General features: G+C 30.6%; 1 protein-coding gene across 1 annotated transcript; it reads left to right on the top strand.

Annotated features, from left to right (window-relative positions):
* The first annotated feature begins 924 nt into the window (after positions 1-924).
* On the top strand, positions 925-2,431 carry LOC111915905 (alkaline ceramidase). Its single transcript, XM_023911544.3, has 3 exons — positions 925-1,077; positions 1,506-1,762; positions 1,868-2,431. The coding sequence occupies exons 2-3, from the start codon at positions 1,521-1,523 to the stop codon at positions 2,379-2,381; spliced, it is 756 nt and encodes a 251-aa protein (XP_023767312.1). The 5' UTR covers positions 925-1,077; positions 1,506-1,520; the 3' UTR covers positions 2,382-2,431.
* The last annotated feature ends 18,023 nt before the right edge of the window (positions 2,432-20,454 follow it).

Raw genomic sequence — 20,454 nt, 5'->3', positions numbered from 1 at the left:
ACATGATAATAATTAACAACTAAAACTAACAATCAAAATATACATTCCATAGAGAAGGTTGAGGATGAATCTTTTTGTTTGTCAAGAGGACGACATTCCAACAATTTAAAAATTTACATTCCATTGTCATAGACGTAAGGAAAATATGATTAACCTTTTTAATTATTATAATAATTCTAAGATATAAAAATGATTATAAAAAAAGGATTTGGGGCATTTATGATATTTTAAAAGTTTATTAAGAATAAATATAATATTAAAAAATTAATTTCCATAAATTTGATATTTTAAAGTTTAAAAGAAAATATATAAAATTCTAACTAAAATAAGCTAAAAAAAAAAGCGCCAAACTCTTTCACGTAAGGCCTACTTTTTCCTCCTAAATAAATGGGTCCAATCCAATCCGATTTCTCCAAAATTGGTTTGAACAATAGAAAATATAGGTTACCTATAGTAGGACAGCCTATAGGTAATAGGTGGTCCCAAAGTAGTATAACAATATCAATAAAACATCAAATTTAATAAAATTTAATTATACATAATCATAAAAGTGGTAACAAGGTTACAGGATCGACATCATCATAAAAAAATAAAAAAAACAACAACTAAATAATGACTTAATTTGTAAAGAAAAACTTTTATAAACAAAAGTGCAAAAAAAAAGGAGGAATCATTTTTGTAATTTAATCCAAAAATGTATACCTTTGTTGTAAGTAATGTATCTTTTTTGCATTCCATGGATAAATAAATTATCCCACCATCAAGATATTGGGGCGCTAATCTTAACCGCAAATCGTTTCAATCCAACGGTGGTGATCCTCTACGCGCATCTGCCGACTCTCAGTTCCTAGCGTAGCAGAATAAATCAGATTCCACCACGCGCTTCAAAACCAGCAGTTTTAAAGATTCCTTTAAATACGCGTCACGCTTTTTTCAAAACAACTCAAAATTCATCCTCTGTTTCTCGTGCGCCAGAAAATCGAGAGCTGTGCGACTGCGAATCATAAAACCTACACATTTTTTCTCGCCATTCGTACGATTTTGGCGGAAGGGAGAGAGAATCGAAGTTGACAAGTGGTATGATCTCTATTCCTATTTCGGTACATGTAGTTTTTTGTTTTGATTATTGTTCATCCTTTAGATTCCGTTGTTGAAGTGTAAGTGTTCATCGAATGGATGGATTTAGGGCTGTTTAATTTGCTTTTTTGCTATTCTGTTGTCGAAATGTAAATGCTCGATGAAAAAAGTTTGAAATGCTCTGATCGATGTTGTCTAGAAGCATCTGGATCCATACGCTCATGTTTCTTTTGGTTTATTTTGTGCATCGTTAAACTGCTAAGCTTTAATTTCACAAAACACTTTAAATCTTCATCGAGAAACCGATATCTATCTCAAATCATACAAGCATTGCAAATGAGACAAAAATGCAAAGAAATTGGTATTGATTTTGAATTTGAGGGTGTATAAGTATAAAGTATTAATAATCTTGATGCTGTTTCCTGTAGTTATTTACTTGAAGAATGACAAGTTTTTGGGGTCCTGTTACATCAACTACAGAATGGTGTGAACAGAATTATGTGCACTCTTCTTACATTGCTGAATTTTACAACACGATTTCAAATATCCCAAGCATTGTTTTGGCACTTATTGGACTTGTGATTGCATTAAGTCAACAGTTTGAGAAAAGATTCAGCATTCTTCACATCTCCAATATGATCCTTGCTATTGGGAGCATGTTGTTTCATGCTACACTGCAACGACTGTAAGCTAGCTACCTTACATTGAACTTCATAATTTGAAACAAATTCACACAAATAAATAAAAAGCAGATTGCTATTACTGATCAAAACTTTGTACTTAAATTCAGGCAACAACAAGGAGATGAAACACCAATGGTATGGGAAATGCTATTATACATCTACATCCTCTACTCTCCACATTGGCATTACAAAACCACAATGCCCACTTTTCTCTTCCTCTATGGTGTCCTTTTTGCAATCTTTCATTCCCAAATTCGTTCCAATTTTGGTTTCAAAGCTCATTACATAACACTTTGTCTTCTTTGCATCCCGAGAATGTACAAATACTACATTCACACACACGATAAGAACGCAAAACATCTAGCAAAACTCTACCTCATCACTTTATTCCTTGGCCTTTCATGTTGGGGTTTTGATCGGGTTTTTTGTAGGAAGATTTCTATTTGGGAGTTTAATCCACAAGGGCATGCGTTGTGGCATGTGTTCATGGCGTTTAATTCGTATTTTGCTAATGAGTTTTTGATGTTTTGTCGGGCTCAACAAAGGGGGTGGGACCCACGGGTTGTGTATTTTATGGGGGGCTTTCCGTATGTTAAAATCGAAAAACCAAAGGCTCAGTGATTTTGATATTGATTTTTAATATTGAAATATAAGTTTTGGTATAGTGTAAATTAGGTTACTAGATAATATATATATATATATATATATATATATATATATATATATATATATATATATATATATATATATATATATATATATATATATATATATATATATATCCTTTTTTGTTTTCATATAAAGGTTATTGAGTATACTTGCAAATGTTTAAAGGGTTATCGTTGCGTTGTGTGTTGTTGATTATTAACTAATTTACCTTATATTGTGATTTAGTGGCCTATTTTGTTGTCTCATTAAGTGATGTTTAGAAATAATAATTGACTTGTATGTTTGGGGACCTTTATAGATTTAAATTGTACCATAATAGAAAATAAAAAGAAAAAACGACAGGGTTATTGATTTAAATTGAATATAGTATCTAATATGTTAAAAAACAATATTGAATCCTAATATTCGTTTAATAGCAATTTCATGGGTTAATTCTTGAAGAAGAAAATGAATGAGTTTGATAGTTAGAATAGGCTTTAAGACCATCCACAACAAGTCCTGTTAATTGCATTGCAAATGAAGTTTTGAAAATCATGAAAGCCTTCTTTCAATCTAAAATATCTTCATTAATTGATGATCTCTATAGTGATCTTTATAAATAAAAATAATAAAAAAGGGGTAAGAAGCGTTATCAATCAGTTTACGATTCATAAAAATATGTATTGAATGAGGTTATTCCCGATTGACTTATGGATAAGGAGATTGAATCAATCCATCCTTTATAATAAATGAAAGTTTTTTTTGTTGCATGTCAGTTTCTAATGAATTTTGACACTTGTCATTTTGTGATACTTTTTAAATAACTAATATTCACATACAATTTATGATTTTTTTTTAATTTTTAAAATTAAAAAGTCACATAATATTATACTTATATATGTAAAGTATCAAATGTAATAAATATTACAATAAATTGCAATTAATATGTTTCTTTATTCCTTATTTCAAAATTTTATTTTAAAAAATACTTATTATTTATATTTTAAAAAATACTTATTATTTACACCTAATAAATAAATGAGTAAGAAAAAGGAAAACCATATTACAATTTTCAGTTTTCATAGAGTGGTAGGATCATATTGGATTCCGATTCTACGGTCCTATGATCCCTTTTTGCGATCTTACATATAAAGTGATCCTATTACGATCTGGAACAATTTTCATAGATATGATCTTAAGATCTTACGATCAAAATCGGGATATTGACAGCCTTGCTAATAGCACCAATGATTATTTTTCAAAAAGATAAATCGAAATTGTTTATTTCAAAAACTATGTTCAGAAATTAAAACTATCGCTTTTCGAAAAGATAAAACATATAAAAATTTGATTATGTTTTTCTAAAAATAATTAGTTGGCTTGTTTTAACAAGACCTTTACAATTTACTTAAATATTTTATTATATTGGTATATCCTTAGAAGATGTGAGAAATGGTAGTAACATGTCTGGTTCATAAAGACGACATACAAACTTAAAAAGGTATGTGGTCTTCTAAAAAACAAATGATCTGCAAGGTAAAACGTCTACGTATTGTCTACGCGACAAACAAAAGTGGACTGGAAGTTTTTCTCGAAAAAACAACACCACCTTAATCTTTTTTTTTTCACATTTAATCTCCCACGCATCATAATATATAAGTTGTATCGTAATCATATAAATTCATAGTAAACAAGCAGTTGAAAGGGATTTGAAAAATTAATACGATATTAGAGTAAAATAAAAAAAAATGTTTGTATAGCAAATCTTCGTTTTTTTTTTAATTAAACAAAAATCAACAAGAACTTAAAAACTACTCTTATTATTATTCTAACAATTTTAAAATGAACAACTAATGTGAACATATTACCAACAAAGGCCTAAATTTTCCAAATTGGGCCCAATCCATTTCATGGTCCTTCTCCGAAGAGAGTCCAACAAAATCTTAATAGCCCAACCATGCAATTCTGATGGCCCAACATGGCCCAAGACAACCAAGTCCACCCTAGCCCAAAACCAAAGCCTAAAACAACGAAACCCAACCTATTGAGTACGCGAGGCGTACTCAGCTTGTACGCTCAACATACTGCTAAAAGTCTTGTACGCACAACGTACATGCTTGTACGCCCCACATACTCACCAACTTTGGCCAACTTTCCAATTTAGCTCTTAATCGATTAAGACCACGACCTAAGCTCAGATTTGACTTCCTTAAGGTGGTTATTCACATAAAGTTGCCACATTTATGTGTATGCATGGCTTAATGGGGCTCTAAAGCTTAAAAGAGCTTAATAAATGACTTAATACATGCATGAGACCAAAACCACCATAAAGTTTGCACCTTTATGCTTATAAAACCCTTAACATGACCAGATCTACAAGGATAAGCTCCAAAAACGACCTTAGCTCACAATCCACCAACCAAAGGGACCTAAAAGACCAAAAACAAGCCAAATAATAGATCTAAGAAATGAGATGACAAGATTTGAAATTTATACCTTACAAGCCATGAAATGAAGGTGCTAAAGTTGGATCTCAAGGCCCTCCTCCAAAGAATGAGTCTTCAAGCTTCTTCTTCCCCCTCTAAATGCACAAAATCCCCCATAAAAGCCTTACAAGAGCTCAAGAGCACCACACAATGGCTAAGGAACGAATTAGGGTTTTCAAGGGTTAGGAGGCTGGTTAAACAAGGCAAAAATAGGCTATTTTATGGCTTATATAGGGTATAACTTCAAAAATAGGGTTTCTAAATAGCTCATGTACGCTAAGCGTACTCCACGTACCCCAATTTACGTGGATGAGCTCTGCGATCCACCTTTAAGAGTACGCCCAATGTACTCCGACTTTCCCAAAATTGACACGTTTTCTCCCTAAGGACCAAATCCACCAAATCTCCCACCCCAAGGGTCTCGACTGAAAAGCACAAAGAACCAAGTGTTACAGCTTAATTTGGAATCACTTTCGTAATCCACATGATCCAACAAACTGAAAAGAATTTAAGAGTCGGGAGCGATTTTTGGAATCGACATCAACGATAATCCATCAGAGTTTGCCCTTCGACGACTAGCTGGATGGGACAAAGAAAAATGGGCGACATTGACATCAGGAAAAACATATCTAATATCTAAATTCTACACAAAGGCCTACTATAACATCCCGAGATTTTGCAGGTATTTCCGAACCCTCTTCTATCATTATTTTGTCATTTGTATCCCTTGGGGTTGGAAGTGAAGGGCCGAGATAAGTTTAAGGGCCAAGGTTGCAACCTTGGGCCAAGAAGGAGTACGGTAAGCGTACTAAGGTCCACCTTAGTACGTTGGGCGTACACTTGTGTACACTGAGCGTACTAATGTCAAGATGAAACCCTAATAATTAGGGGTTGGGGGCTATATAAGCAACATTATGAGCACCTAACCTTCCCTTACCTCAGCCTCCACCGCTTAGAGTCGTTTTCCCCAAACCCTAGCAACCCCTTTGAGTGTTTGAGCTTATTGAGTGTTCTAAGAAGAAGGTGTGCATCAAAGAGTTGGAGAAGAAGATCAAGCTTGTAGATTTGAAGTTGGTTTGTGCCCTAGAAGCTCCAGAAGGTAAAAAGCTTCAAACTTTATACATGCATCTCCTAGATCTTGCCATTTTTGCTTTAAAGAACCATTTCTTGTCCCAAAAGTCCCAAGATGGTGCATGATGTGATTTGGATGAAATGAAATGTCCTTCTAGACTCTTGAAGGGGTTTTGAATGATAAAAATGAGGTCCCAATGGCTTAAGTTGTCCCATGCATGGAGTAAGAAGGCCTTAATGGATTAAGATCAAGTATTAAGAGCTTTCTGGACGTCCCAAGTGATAAAGTTTGTGACTTTATGGGTCCTAGGCACATTTGGTCACTGGATCTGAAGTTTGGGCTTAAGTGCTTAAGCCATTAAGCACTTAATAAGACTTTGGCAAACCACTGCATACGCCTAACGTACTGGGTCAACTACCCCTATGATGGTCAACTTCTGGACGAGTACATCCAGCGTACCAGGGGAGTACGCCCCACGTACGTCCTCTGTTGGGCCTTTGACATATGGGCTTTGGGATTCGGGTTTGGGTTGTTTATGGACTAGTTGAATTAGGGCCTTTGTTGGACTTTGTGAATAAGATGTTTTAGGCCAAGTGTTGATAATGGATATCGGGATTAGGCCCAATTAGGGAGTTAGGGCCCAATTTGGTAAATTGGGCCAATAATGGGCTTTACATAAGGACCTTCAAGGTTATGGACTTGGCATTGGGCCTTGGCCTAATAAAGAGAATGGACATGATGGATTGTGTGGACCATTAGTCAAGACTTTTATGTTGTGTATTGACTTGATATTTATTATGTGGTAGTTCGGGATTTCTGATGAGACAGCGAGGTGAGTTATCCTCACTATACTAAGGGGTCTAAGGCACCAAGTCCGGGCCATTGGATATGATATCCTAGCAGTGGTAGTATGTGGAGTAAGAGTTAGTGTTGCATGCTAGTTGCTATCCTAGTTAGGTAGATCTGTAGGACTACCTGTGTTGTTATGTGATTATATGTATGCTCATTAGTTGTGCTACATGTCGACATATTATGTGGGATGGGTTGAGGTGATACTGCTCTGTGCGGCACCCAACAAACCCGGGAGCATTCCAAATACGAGCTGAGGGCCAGGTGGGGCATTCCAGACTCGTACTGTGGGCTCGGGAGTATTCTAGATACGAGCTAAGAGAGACTCATACTGTGGGCTCGATGGCAATCCAGATGTGAGCTATAGGTCTGGAAGGCAATCCAAACTCACACTGTAGGCTCAGGGGGTAATCGAGTCTGTAAAGTTGTGGACCCAGTGCATGCTGCTATTGGTATATGTGTTATGTGCAATGTATCGGTATTTTGGGGGAACTACTAAGCCTATGACTTACAGTTTTAGTGTATTATTTCAGGTACATCAGGGGATCGCGGCAAGGCAAAGGCATGATCGTACAACTCCTCATATTTATGTTTATGTTTCTGGGATACTATGATATTATACATTTTGAAAACAAGTGTTGTAATGATTAATGGATTTTGAAATGTTTTTTTAAGTTTAAATTTGACATGATTTTTATGGGTGTTACACCTACTTCGTAAATTACAAGGACTGTTCTTGTAATTTATTTTCTATGTAAGGACCAAGCATGTAAAACCTGCAAACATTCCAATATACGAAAGGTAAAGGGGTGGAAATATAGGTGTTCAAATTTAAGAGGGTAAAAGTGGCATTTTTCAAAGTATGGGTGGAAAATGGAATTCGACAAAGTAAGGGGTGGAAAGTGCAAACGTACGAAAATCTAGGGACCAAGTTTGTCAACATAAGAAAGTTTTATGGCCAAAGTCTGAAATAAGAAAGTTTTGTGGCAAAAGTTTAAGGTTATTTATGGCCGAAGACTAAAATAACAAACTTTTGTGGCTAAAGTCTAAAACCCTAAAACTTTGTGGCCAAAATCTAAAAAAAAGAAACGTTTGTGGCCAAAATCTAAAACCATAAAACTATACTATTCATAAGCCATTTTGTTTTAATATATATATATATATATATATATATATATATATATATATATATATATATATATATATATATATATATATTAAAATAATTTTTATTTGTTTTATCAATGAAACTTCTATTTAGTTTTTGGGCATTGTTTTTATAAAAAATATTGTATTTAGATAATAAAAAATAAAAATATTTAAATTATATGGAGTGGTGGGTACTGGGTAATTCCTAAAATTTATATGTGGCAATGGAGATCTAATGGAGTTGAAATGATGTTGTGTTAAATACTTTTAGAGTAAACACATTGTGAACCATACGCAATAAAATAATATAGAGATAATTGCAAATGTTGATGTGAAATAACTGATAGTCCAATAACATTGTATTGGTGTCGATAGCTTAAGAGCATTTATCGTCATCAAATTTATATATAGTTTTTTTGTCACATCATCTTTTCACTAACTCTATCAAACAAAACCCTATTAATTTAAATCATCTCTGATCATTGACCATTTTGGAAAAACAAAATCTATGATTAACTATTTTATTGTCGTCTATACTAAATGTATCCAAAATTGTCATTTTTTCCATAAACATCAGTTTTTTAAAATGAAATATTACATGACAAAAATATTTAATGAAGATAACATGTTATAATATGGAAATTTTGACAATTAAACGAAAACAATATATTACAACATGCGCCATAAAATAATAGACATAAATGTATATTTGAACAAACATCCAGACAAAAAAATATTTGAAAATTTAGAAAAAAATACAAGATCGTATAATATTTTGTAAAAATATTTGTGAGGGTGACCTTTTTGTAGATATAATGATCAAAAATAATTATAAGATTATAAATATTTATAGAAACACGGTGTCACAAAAAACCAAAGCTAAAAATATAACCCTTTTGGGTTTTTTTTTTCTTTTTTTCTAAAATACGAAAGAAAATAAATTCTTACGTGTGTGTTTGTAAGAGATAATTATCAATTTTGGATAATTATCAATTTTGGATATATATATATATATATATATATATATATATATATATATATATATATATATATATATATATATATATATATATAGACGAGATTATCAATTAGAGATAATTATCAATTTTGGAACTAGAAAACAAATAGTTTTGTTTTTAGATAACGTATCTGTTTGTAACGAATTTTAATACTTGCTCTTATGAACCGTCTAACATCATGAATATGATTATTGTTTAAAATGTACCTTGGTTAGTAGGTTTATAAGAATCTTTAAGATTTTGCTCAGAGTTATTTATAGATTCTTGGATTTGCTGTATTTTTGAAAGAATATTTCTATTAGGAATACAATTCATCAAGATTTTGTTAGACATAATTAAATGATTTAAGCATGAATTTGATTAATTTGATTATTAAAAACGAGTACTATTTTAACAAAAATTTCAAATCTTGTAGAATTAATAGTTAGAATAACTCGAAATGAAATTATCATAGAGAAATAAAAACAACACAGCGATAAAATATTTTAGATAATACCTTCTTGAATTAGGCTTGAATTACAATCAGTACATACTTCTGGAGAAAGAATTATTTGAAAATCTAAAGACTTTGAACATCTACTAATAGAAAGAGAGACTCTTGGAGATTTTTTAGACATGGGATGAACATTTTTTAGAGAATGAATTTTTTTCTCTGTCTTTAACTAAAGGATAGTCTCTATTTATAATCATCTTGGAGTCTTCAAAGTCTTGAAATCATCTAGTGATATTTTTTGCCGTAAGAACCCATGGCCAATCAATAGAAATAATTACTTGTAAGTGGTTGTCCTTGAAAGTGGTTGTCATTCATCTTTTGAAACAATTGTCGTTTGTAATCAATGACCATCTTCTTTTGATAAAGCAAGCCATTATAGAGCATCTTCTAAAGTTTTTTGTCTTCATATGATCATTGATTATAGATTTGATAATAATTTTGATAAAAATTGTTTATACATAAATACATGAATACCTACATAGTATACATGCATTCGTATTTGAAAAACAAAATTTTGATAATAGAAGAAACGAAATATCCTACATTTAAAGTATTACATCAAATTTATGGATAATGATTTCTTATTCTTCATAAGGATCATCAAAAGGGTCTTGAGCGTCTTCAAATAAATCATTGTTTATAGATTTTGGGAAATCGTCAGAAACTGATGGAGTTTGGCGAATTTCTTGAAGTAATTTTTGAAGTTCTTCAGGGGAAGAGATAGCAGCATCTTTAATTCTTGCAATTAGATCCACATCACTTTTGGGAAGACTGTTGATAAAAGTGGCTTCAACTTCTGGTTTTTGAATATATATTTCTTGATAATGTTTAATTACTGCTTGTTCACTGGCTCGAGAAATCTTCATTTTATCCCACCATTTTGAGCGAAATTGGTGATTAAGCCAGGGAGGAGAGGAATCCTTTGCTTCTTGATAATGAAAAGTCCAAGACATTATCCATGGAACTTTAAATATCATGGTGAATTGTAACATGTATTCAAATTCTGGAATTTGTTGAATAAACAGTTCTTTAAATTTGAGATATCCAGTGTAAATTTCTTTTGGTAAACAATTTGGAAGAATACTCATATATTTGTACCAATTGATAAACCATCTTGGATATTCACAATTGAAGTTCAAATCAAAGAAGATAAACCATGAATGTGAATAATTCCGAATAAAGAATGCCTTAGTCCAGGCGTCTTGATAATCATAGTAAGAAAATCTGGGATAAGCAGGATAACTTATAAGAGGTTTTTCAGAGTGAAGCTTTGGAACCCAACTTTCTGGAGAAATGATTTTGATAATATGAGCTTTGCTAAAATCAATGTTTCCCTCTTTAGAATTAGAACGATGAACAAAATTGACTGAACCAGATTCTTGCAGAATAACTTGATAATATTCTCGGGTTTTATATGAATCAACATAAAAGGTTTTCCCTTATCCAAAGAGATGATTTGTGAGAATATGAAAACCTTGGTGTAACTTATGGATTTGAAAATCTTCAAGAATTTGAACTCTTAGGAAATTTGGATTAAGAACATAAGGAGTTTTTGTAGAAGGGCTAGGAGTAACAGATTTTTGAGTTTGAGGAGTGATAGGTTTTGCAAAAGGGCTTATTGTGTCGGTTGAAGTAACTTTTGGAGTAACAAGCTTTGACTGAAGGATATTAGAATAAAGTTGTGAATTCTTAGAAGTAGGAGTTAAAGGAGAAAAACGATTTTGATTTTGAAATGGAACTAGCTTTTGAGAGACTGGCTTCTTGTCATCATGTTTGGAAGAGGACGACGAACTCATTTTCCCTGCAAAAATTCTCGAGAAAGAAAGTCAGGAAGCGAATTATTTTCTCCCTTTATAAATTCTATTTCGAAATCAAAGTTACCTAAGAGGGCTTGCCAACGAGCAAAAATTTGCTTGGAAATAATATTTTTTACATCTTTTTCCAAAATAGTTTTTGCAGATTGACAATCTATTCTTAATAAAAAAAACTTTTCATAAATAAATCATCTTCAAATTTCTTAATACATAAAACAATGCTTAAAATTTCCTTTTTGACAGTTGAATAATTTTTCTGTGTATCATTCCATGCACCAGAGTAATATCGAACCAATTGCTCTTCAGTTGAGTTAACAAATTTTTGTTTTAAAATTCCTCCGAATCCAATATCACTAGCATCGGTTTCAACTATGATTTTGGCATCGGGATGAGGTAAATTTAAACATGGCAAAGTAGGGACCTTTTGTTTTATATATTTAATTATATTTGTATGTTTGTGAGTCCATGGTTCAGAATTGTCTTTTAATCGATTATAAAGCGGTTTACATATGATCCCTAAATCTTTGAAAAAATCATGGATATAATTTAAGCATCCTAAAAATCTTTGAAGTTGCTTTTTATCTTTAATTTCATCAGGAAATTTAGTAAAAAATTGCAAGCTTCTTGTAATAGGTCTAATAGTGTTTTTGACAATATCATGTCCTAAAAAACGAATTTCATTTTTAAATAAATGCATTTTTGCTGCAGAGACAGCTAAACCATTTTGATAAATTAAATCATGAAATTGATTTAAATGTTTAAAATGTTGATCAAATGATTTTGAAAAAATTAGGACATCGTCAATATAAGCAATAGCAAAACTACTTATAGGAGTTATGATATCATTCATAATATTTTGGAATTTAGAAGGAGCATTTTTTAATCCAAAAGGCATTACATTCCATTCAAAATGACCAAAGGGAACATTAAAACCAGTTTTGTATTTATCTTCCTCATGAAGTTGTATTTGCCAAAATCCTGATTTCATATCAAACTTTGAAAATATTTTTGAATCATAAAGCTTTTTTAGCAAATTTCGTTTATTAGGAATAGGATAACGAATCCATTCTAAAACTTTGTTTAAAGGTTTATAATTGATAACTAATCTTGGTGATCCTCTTTCTAATTCTGCGACATTCATGACATAAAATGCTGAACAAGACCATGGTGATTTAGAAGGTCTTATGAGTTTTTTATTTATTAAATCCTGAATTTCATTTTTACAATGACTTTCTAATTCATTATTCATGTGAATGGCTCTAGATTTTGACGGAATATCCTTTTCATTAAAAAAAATTATATATGGTAGTTTTACAATATGTTGCTTTCTATTCCAAAAGGCATTAGGAATATTAGAACAAATATTTTTTTCAAAATTTAATTTTAAACCTGTTATTTTATTTTGAATATTATTATCATTTAATTAATTAGTTATTCGAACATTATTTATTTCGTTAATAAGATATCTGGCTTGTTGCGTTTTATAATTAAGGACATTAATCGTTGAATATAGAGGAGGTTCACAAAATTTAAATATAATTTCCTTTCCAAAAACATTGGTTCTTATACCATCATCATGAACCATAAAAGTATATAGTTTTTTTAATGAAAGACGTTCCTATAATTAAAGGAGAAGAGAGATCTTTTACTAAAATTAGGTGAGTTTTATAACAGTAACCTTGGTCATTACAAATATGAACATCAGAAACTTTATAATTTACAATTAATTTTGTACCCCCAACACCAGTAAGTCTAGATGTAGTTTTTTCATAAAATTGTGTAGGAAAAATTCCTTCTTGAATACAATTCATATCAGCACCACTATCAATTAAAGCAGTTAGGTTGATTTTAAAATTATCCTTGACTAAAGTAATTTGAGTGTTCCATTTTTGAGAAACTTGATTATTTATAAGTTTACCAATAGTTACATTTTCAATTTTATTTTTCTTCTTCGTTATTAATTTCTATATTTTTGTTTTTAAAAGTAGAAGGTTTTTCCTTTTCTAAAATTAAAATTTTATTTTTTATTTCTTTTATTTCTTGTTTTACTATTTTTAATTCTTCTTGAAGTTCTTGCATAGAAATTGGTTTTGCTTCAGTAAATCTTTCGTATATATTTTTTAAATTAAAATTTTCATTATTAGCAGGAGTTATGTTATTAGTTTTATTAAGCATGTGTTTTATTAGCAATTCTTGGATATTTTTATCTTTTATAGAGTCAAAAGAGTTTAAAAGATCTTTATCATCTTGTGAAAGAACATTAATGGAGCTACTAGTAATTACATTGATTAAATTGTTACAGTGACATTTACCAATACACTCGCAAATATCAGAATCTTCAGAACTTGAAGTAGTATTTTCGAGAATATTTAAATCATTTGTTTGAAAGTCAGAAATACTTTTATCGGAATCTGAATTAGTATTTAAAATAATTTTTCTTATTTGTTCTTTCAAGTCTTCAGAGACATTTAACTCATTTATTTTTGTCTTAGCATAACAATTATTAGATGTATGACCATTACGCCCACATTTATGACAAATAATAATATCTTTTGATTTTCTTTTAGATTTTTTATAATTTAGTCTATAAGGTTTTTTAGATTTCGAAGCGTAATCTTTTCCCCTCTTATAATTTTCTGGAAGATTATATTTCTTTTTCCTGAAATATTTTGAAGATCTTTTCTTAAATACTTTAGATTTTGAAGTAGACGGACCATTCAATGGTTGATAACCATATTGTTGGCAAAAATTTCTCAATTCATTTTTACTGTTAATTCTATCTTTTTTGAGTTTTTCTTTAAACCTAAGATCAGCACAAACTGCTAATCCCTCTTTATTAATATAGTTTATTAAATCTCCATAAGTTAAATTTTGATAAGGGATGATATTATTAAAATTTTCTCTTAATTTTTGTCTAACTCTTTCCGCAAAGAGTTTTGGAAGGCCAGCAATAAAACGTTCTTTCCAATAGGACTCTTTACAATCAAGTCTTGAAAAAACTTTAACAAGATAATTATCTTTATACCATCTAAAATCAATAAGTTTTCTGCAATGTAAATTCATTAAAATTTCTGAAGTTTTTTCTTGAAAAGTAGTAGGATCTCCTACAAAGTTTTTGATAATAACAAAAATTAAAGTGTTAACCATATCATCTTCAAACGTTTGTATTTGTTGATTATTTTCTTGTTTTATAATAGTTTTCTTAGCAGATAAAATATAATCTTTTTCTTCTTGTGAAATATAGAAATCCCACCAGCCTTTAAGACTGCCAGTAAAACCAGAAGTAATAATATTAACAATTTGGAGTTGAGTATTATTATGAGCTTTATAAGCATTAGCAACCATAGTCATTTCTTGTACAATATTCATAATTTGATGTTCAGAATGGCCATCAATATTCCATTCATAAACAGAATTACCATCATATTGAGAACGATCAAATTGAAAAGTTTGTTCTTCAAGTTGAACATCTGGAAGAGAGGGTCTATTCCAATAATTTCTTATGGTTGGTTTTGGATTTTTTTCCGAAAGTGCTTTGCTTTGATTGATGAATTTTATTAAGATTTGAAAAGTCATTAGTGAGTTGATTAATGTCATCATTTGTATCAAATTGTTGAGCAAGAGTTTCAAAATTTGTTTCACTATTAATATCAGTATTTTCAGATTCTTCATTCGTAAGAGTATTAATATTATTAGTGTTTGAGATATGAAGTTTTGAAAGTCTTTTTTCTAATTCGTTAATTAAATATGTATTTCCTAGATTAAAATTACCATCGATTTAGCAAGGAACAAAACTTAAATTACTAATGCTTGCCATATCTTGCTTGTTAACGTTTTTATCTTTGAAATTTTTTTCTTCAATTTTAACTAAATGTTCAGTAATACTAGATAAGGTTTCATTTGCATAATTATTTTGGTAAATAATTTTTTGAAGACCCTTTTTAGTAGTTAATTGATTTGGGGCTTGAACTAAAGGAGTTGCAATAAACATATCGTTAACAATAATTTCTCCTTTTGATGGAAAATTAGCAATAATTTCTTTATTAGAAATAATATCTTTATATTTTTTCTCTAAAATGGGAGTGATAGAATCATTTTTAAATGGGTAATTTATTTTATGTTTAGGGGCATAAATTAATTCAAACCATTGAAAAAAAGGAGAATGAATTTTATTTGATAAAACATAATCTTCCCAAAGGCCTAAATGGAGAAATCTTAAGTAGTATGAAAAATTTTCTTCGTGCCAAACTCTTTTTTTATGGTTATAATCTTTATAATACTCAATATATTTCAAGTAATCAAAATCAACTTGATATTCTAAATTCGAGAAATTCATTTTAACAGGTTGTTTTTGTTAGGATTGAAGAAATATGCTTTATCGATTATAAATTATGACTTCTTGATTTTTCGTATTTTTTTATTCCTATCTTTAGCCTAGAAATTTTTTCTATTTGTTTATTATATTTATTAGTATATGGAAGTATTTTGTATAAATTATAATTTTCATGAGTTTTAGTTTCTTCTAAATGTTGAATGGTTTTGCATATATTAGAATTTATCTTCCAATGTTTTTTTAACATATTAGCCCAAAGCTTATTATTTTGTGAACAATTAATTTGTATTTTAGAACTCATAATTGTTGTTTAAAATTTTGAAGTTCATCAATAAAATATGATTTAGTAGGACTAGGAAGACTATTTTCACTATTTTGATCATCTTGATATAATGGTTTGGGAATAGAATTAGTATAGTCAACAGTTTTTAGTTTTAAAGATCTCAACTTTAATAACGAAGATTTTGAAGAGCCTGTTTCTGGGATAAAAGAACTTGATAATCTGGATGATGAAATATTTAAGGAAGAAAATTTTATATCTACAGAACCATCATTATATTCAATAATATTTGAGATTTGTTTTGAAGAGTCTAATGGTTTTGGATCAATAACATTTTGTAAGTTTCAATTACATGATTGAGTTATATCAGACCATTTTAATCTTTTTGGTGTATGAACTTTGGTATGGTTAGTATTTGCTTCAAAAATAATTGTTTCATTTCTAGGACTTGATAAACGTGTTTTTGGTTCAAGTGTAGTTGTCATAGTTTTGTAACAAACACGATAAATTATTGCTAAAGGCTTTGTATCATCTTTAAATTCTAATTTTTTTGTTTCTATAGTTAAAACCAAAGTATCTAAAATATTTTTATCAAATAATCCTATAGAGAAATTTGGATAACAATTGAAATAAATGGGTTCGTTAGCAATATTTGTTTCAGCCATAGCTAAAATAGAATTTTGAAAATCTTTATGTCTCTTGTCTCTTAAAATAAGGAGAACAGGGGCATCTATTCTAATTATAAATAGAGGCTTGATAGCAATTTGGACTAAACCGACATGAAAAAATTTATATTTCGTTCTATGCTCAAGAATAGATCGTGATGATAACAAATGTAAATTTTGTTGGTTTTGACCAATAGACAAAGTTTGTTCTGTCATTTTAATAGAATAACCTTGAAAATAATCAAAAGTTCCTATTCTATATATTGTATTAATATTAGTTTTAGGTATTGTCCAATTATTCAAACTTTGTTCTATGTTATTAACGGTTTCTTCAATAGAATTTATTTGATTATCATCATTATCTTGTTCATTATTGATATTTTTACCAGGAATATATTTTTTGGATAGTATGCCTGAAAATTTACTCATATTTAATTAATTTTGTTTTAAAATTCTATAAGAAAACTTACTTGTTTTAATAATGGTGAGCAGAGGGGAATCGTCCCGACGATGATTGTGGTCCGGCACCGCGACTTACGTCCTTATCTGCGCGCTTTACGCTAATCCAACCAATCACTGATCTTGTCTCTGAATCATGCTTATTAAAACTTATAAATTTCTTATAGGATACTAAACCAAAATTAAATAAATTTGAAGTAAATATATCATGCATAACCACCCCAAAAACTTTTCTGGCTCTGATACCATTTTTATCTAGACAAGATTATCAACTAGAGATAATTATCAATTTTGGAACTAGAAAACAAATAGTTTTGTTTTTAGATAACGTATCTGTTTGTAACGAATTTTAATACTTGCTCTTATGAATCGTCTAACATCATGAATATGATTATTGTTTACAATTGTACCTTGATTAGTAGGTTTATAAGAATTTTTAAGATTTTGCTCAGAGTTATTTATAGATTCTTGGATTTGCTGTATTTTTAAAAGAATATTTCTATTAGGAATACAATTCATCAAGATTTTGTTAGACATAATTAAATGATTTAAGCATGAATTTGATTAATTTGATTATTAAAAACGAGTACTATTTTAACAAAAATTTCAAATCTTGTAGAATTAATAGTTAGAATAACTCGAAATGAAATTATCATAGAGAAATAAAAACAACACAACGATAAAATATTTTAGATAATACCTTCTTGAAAGTGGTTGTCATTCATCTTTTGAAATTTTTGTTAACCACCCCAAAAACTTTTCTGGCTCTGAGCAAAATCTTAAAGATTCTTATAAACCTGCTAATCAAGGTACAATATTAAACAATAATCATATTCATGATGTTAGACGGTTCATAAGAGCAAGTATTAAAATTTGTTACAAACAGATACGTTATCTAAAAACAAAACTATTTGTTTTCTAGTTCCAAAATTGATAATTATCTCTAATTGATAATCTCGTCTAGATAAAAATGGTATCAGAGCCAGAAAAGTTTTTGGGGTGGTTATGCATGATATATATATATATATATATATATATATATATATATATATATATATATATATATATATATATATATATATGGAACCATCAAATAGATTTACATATAAAAGAAAAAGGAAAAATGGGAAACAAAGTTGCAGCCACAAATCAGTGGCAAAACAAAGTATCAAACCAAAAAACAAAAAAGACGAACAACTAAAAGAAAAAATTGCATTGAGACCAATTTGCCCAGATTAAATTCATCTTGATTCCCCTGTTCTTCATCCAAAGAAAGGTCACAAATTTACCGCTTGGGGATCTCCCATGTGAATATGCACCTTGCACCATGAGTGCTTTCTTCCTTCTCATAGCACAGCTGGCAAGTTAAATTTTCCATGTTTACCCCTCTTTATACTAACTCCTTAGCTGTTGGGATCCTGCCCAAATGTGCTCTCCAAATAAAGCAAGAGACTTTCAGTGGGATTTCTTTTATCCAGTGGAAATTTATGTTGGTTAATGCAGTCCGGTAGTCCCATCTTGATCTGAGAGCATTTACTGTGAAAGATCTATCTGGGGGTGAGCCCACATCTCCATATGACACCATTGTTTACTATTCGTTTGTCTAACACTGTCTGAACTTGGATATCCTTTTTTCTTAGATCATTTTCAATTCCAGCGATGTTATTCCATACCCCAGGTAACGACTTTGTAGAGTAGCAGTCATCGGGTTTTGACCTTAGATTGTGCACACTCGTTATCACAGCAGCCCATAACTGATCCTGCTTGGTTCTCAACCTCCACCACCACTTTGTTATTAGAGAGATGTTTAATGCTTTTATTGTACCAACACCTAAACCACCAGATTCCTTTGATGTTGTTACCTTATCCTACGAGATCCAATGGATCACTTTCTTTTCATCTAATCCTCTCCACAGAATCGATTCCTCATATTTTCCAATGTGTCAATAATGCCCTTAGGTGTCATGAATAAGGAAAGGTAATAAGATGGAAGGTTTCCTAAAACCGACTTTATGAGTGTCAATCTTCCGCCAAAAGATAAGGTTTTTGACTTCCATTTTGACAATTTGGATTGGAATCTACCAAGAACTGGAACCCAATTTTTTTTCAAGTTCATATTTGCGCCGATTGGGACCCCTAAGTATGTGAATGGGAGAGTGGAAGTTTCAGATCCTAAAGTTCTGGCCTAGTTTGAAATTTCTTGTATAGCATAGCCAACTCCAAAAACTCTTGATTTATTGTTCACTTTGAGTCCCGATGCAGCATGAAAACAATGTAGAATATGGGCAAGGTTTTTCATATTTTGCTTCAACCATTCTCCAAGGAATAAAGCATCATCCACATATAATAGATGGGAAATTAATGAACCATCATTTGGCAGCTGAATACCATGAAATATTCCGGTGTCGCACGCAACCCTCATTGTTGTGCTTAGTCCCTCCATAACTGCGATGAACAAAAAAGGGGAGAGTGGATCGCCTTGTTTGACACCTTTGGATATCGGGAATTCATCGGTCGGGCTGCCGTTGACTAGCACTGAGGATTTGGAGCTATCGAGACATCCTTTTATCCATGACCTCATTTTAACTCCAAAACCCATATGCATAAGATTGGTATCAAGGAAGCCCCAGTTGATTGAGTTGAATGTCTTGTCAAAATCGACCTTAAATAGGAGTATTTTTTTTCTTTTTTGCCCATGAGCAAATTTCGTTCACCACAAGTGGCCCGTCAAGTATGTTCCTGCCCTCCACGTAGGCAGACTGCACCTCGTCAATACAGTTCCCCATGACTTTCTTTATTCTGAGTGATAGTATCTTGGATATGATTTTGTAGATGCACCCAATAATGTTACTAATAACTTAATATTTAATATTTATTAAAAAAATTAACTAGGTAATAAATAACAAATATTTAAAGTTTTACTATAATTAGAGAGTAAAATAAAATACCATCTTCTTGATTAAGGAGGGGTTATTTGTATTAAAGATAAACTCAAAAACAATTAAATTAGTTCATATTGAACGGTTGAATTATTCAACCAAAAAATGCATTATCTCCCAAGGGAGAAATGTAAAAAGTTAGTTCATATTTATTGACCTCCCATTAACTATTCAAAATGGATTTTTTTATACATCTAATCAGCTAAACTCCATCCAATAAAACTGGAAAATTCATAAACGTCTAAAATAACACCATGATGTCACTAATTCACCCCACCCAAGAAATATTGTGTCACATTTGAATTAGAATTGCATCACAACTCAGCGGGGAATGCCTCTTTTTCATTAAAAAAAAACATCAATATGTATATAGCTTACTGGATTAAGTCATGTTTCTGTTAAGTCCATTAAGTCGAACAAAATCATCTAACTACTAATAATATCTTGGAATAAACCAATACCATCACTTTTTATGTAGGACAAACAAA

The sequence above is a fragment of the Lactuca sativa genome, chromosome 1 (assembly GCF_002870075.4).
Source record: "Lactuca sativa cultivar Salinas chromosome 1, Lsat_Salinas_v11, whole genome shotgun sequence".
Classification (NCBI taxonomy): Eukaryota; Viridiplantae; Streptophyta; class Magnoliopsida; order Asterales; family Asteraceae; genus Lactuca; species Lactuca sativa.
This window is presented reverse-complemented; position numbering and strand designations above follow the sequence as displayed.

Coding starts and splice junctions, on each gene's coding strand:
- LOC111915905 (XM_023911544.3), top strand. CDS start 1,521: ATGACAAGTTTTTGGGGTCCTGTTACATCAACTACAGAATGGTGTGAA. Junction 1,763..1,867: donor CATGCTACACTGCAACGACT/GTAAGCTAGCTA, acceptor ACTTAAATTCAG/GCAACAACAAGGAGATGAAA.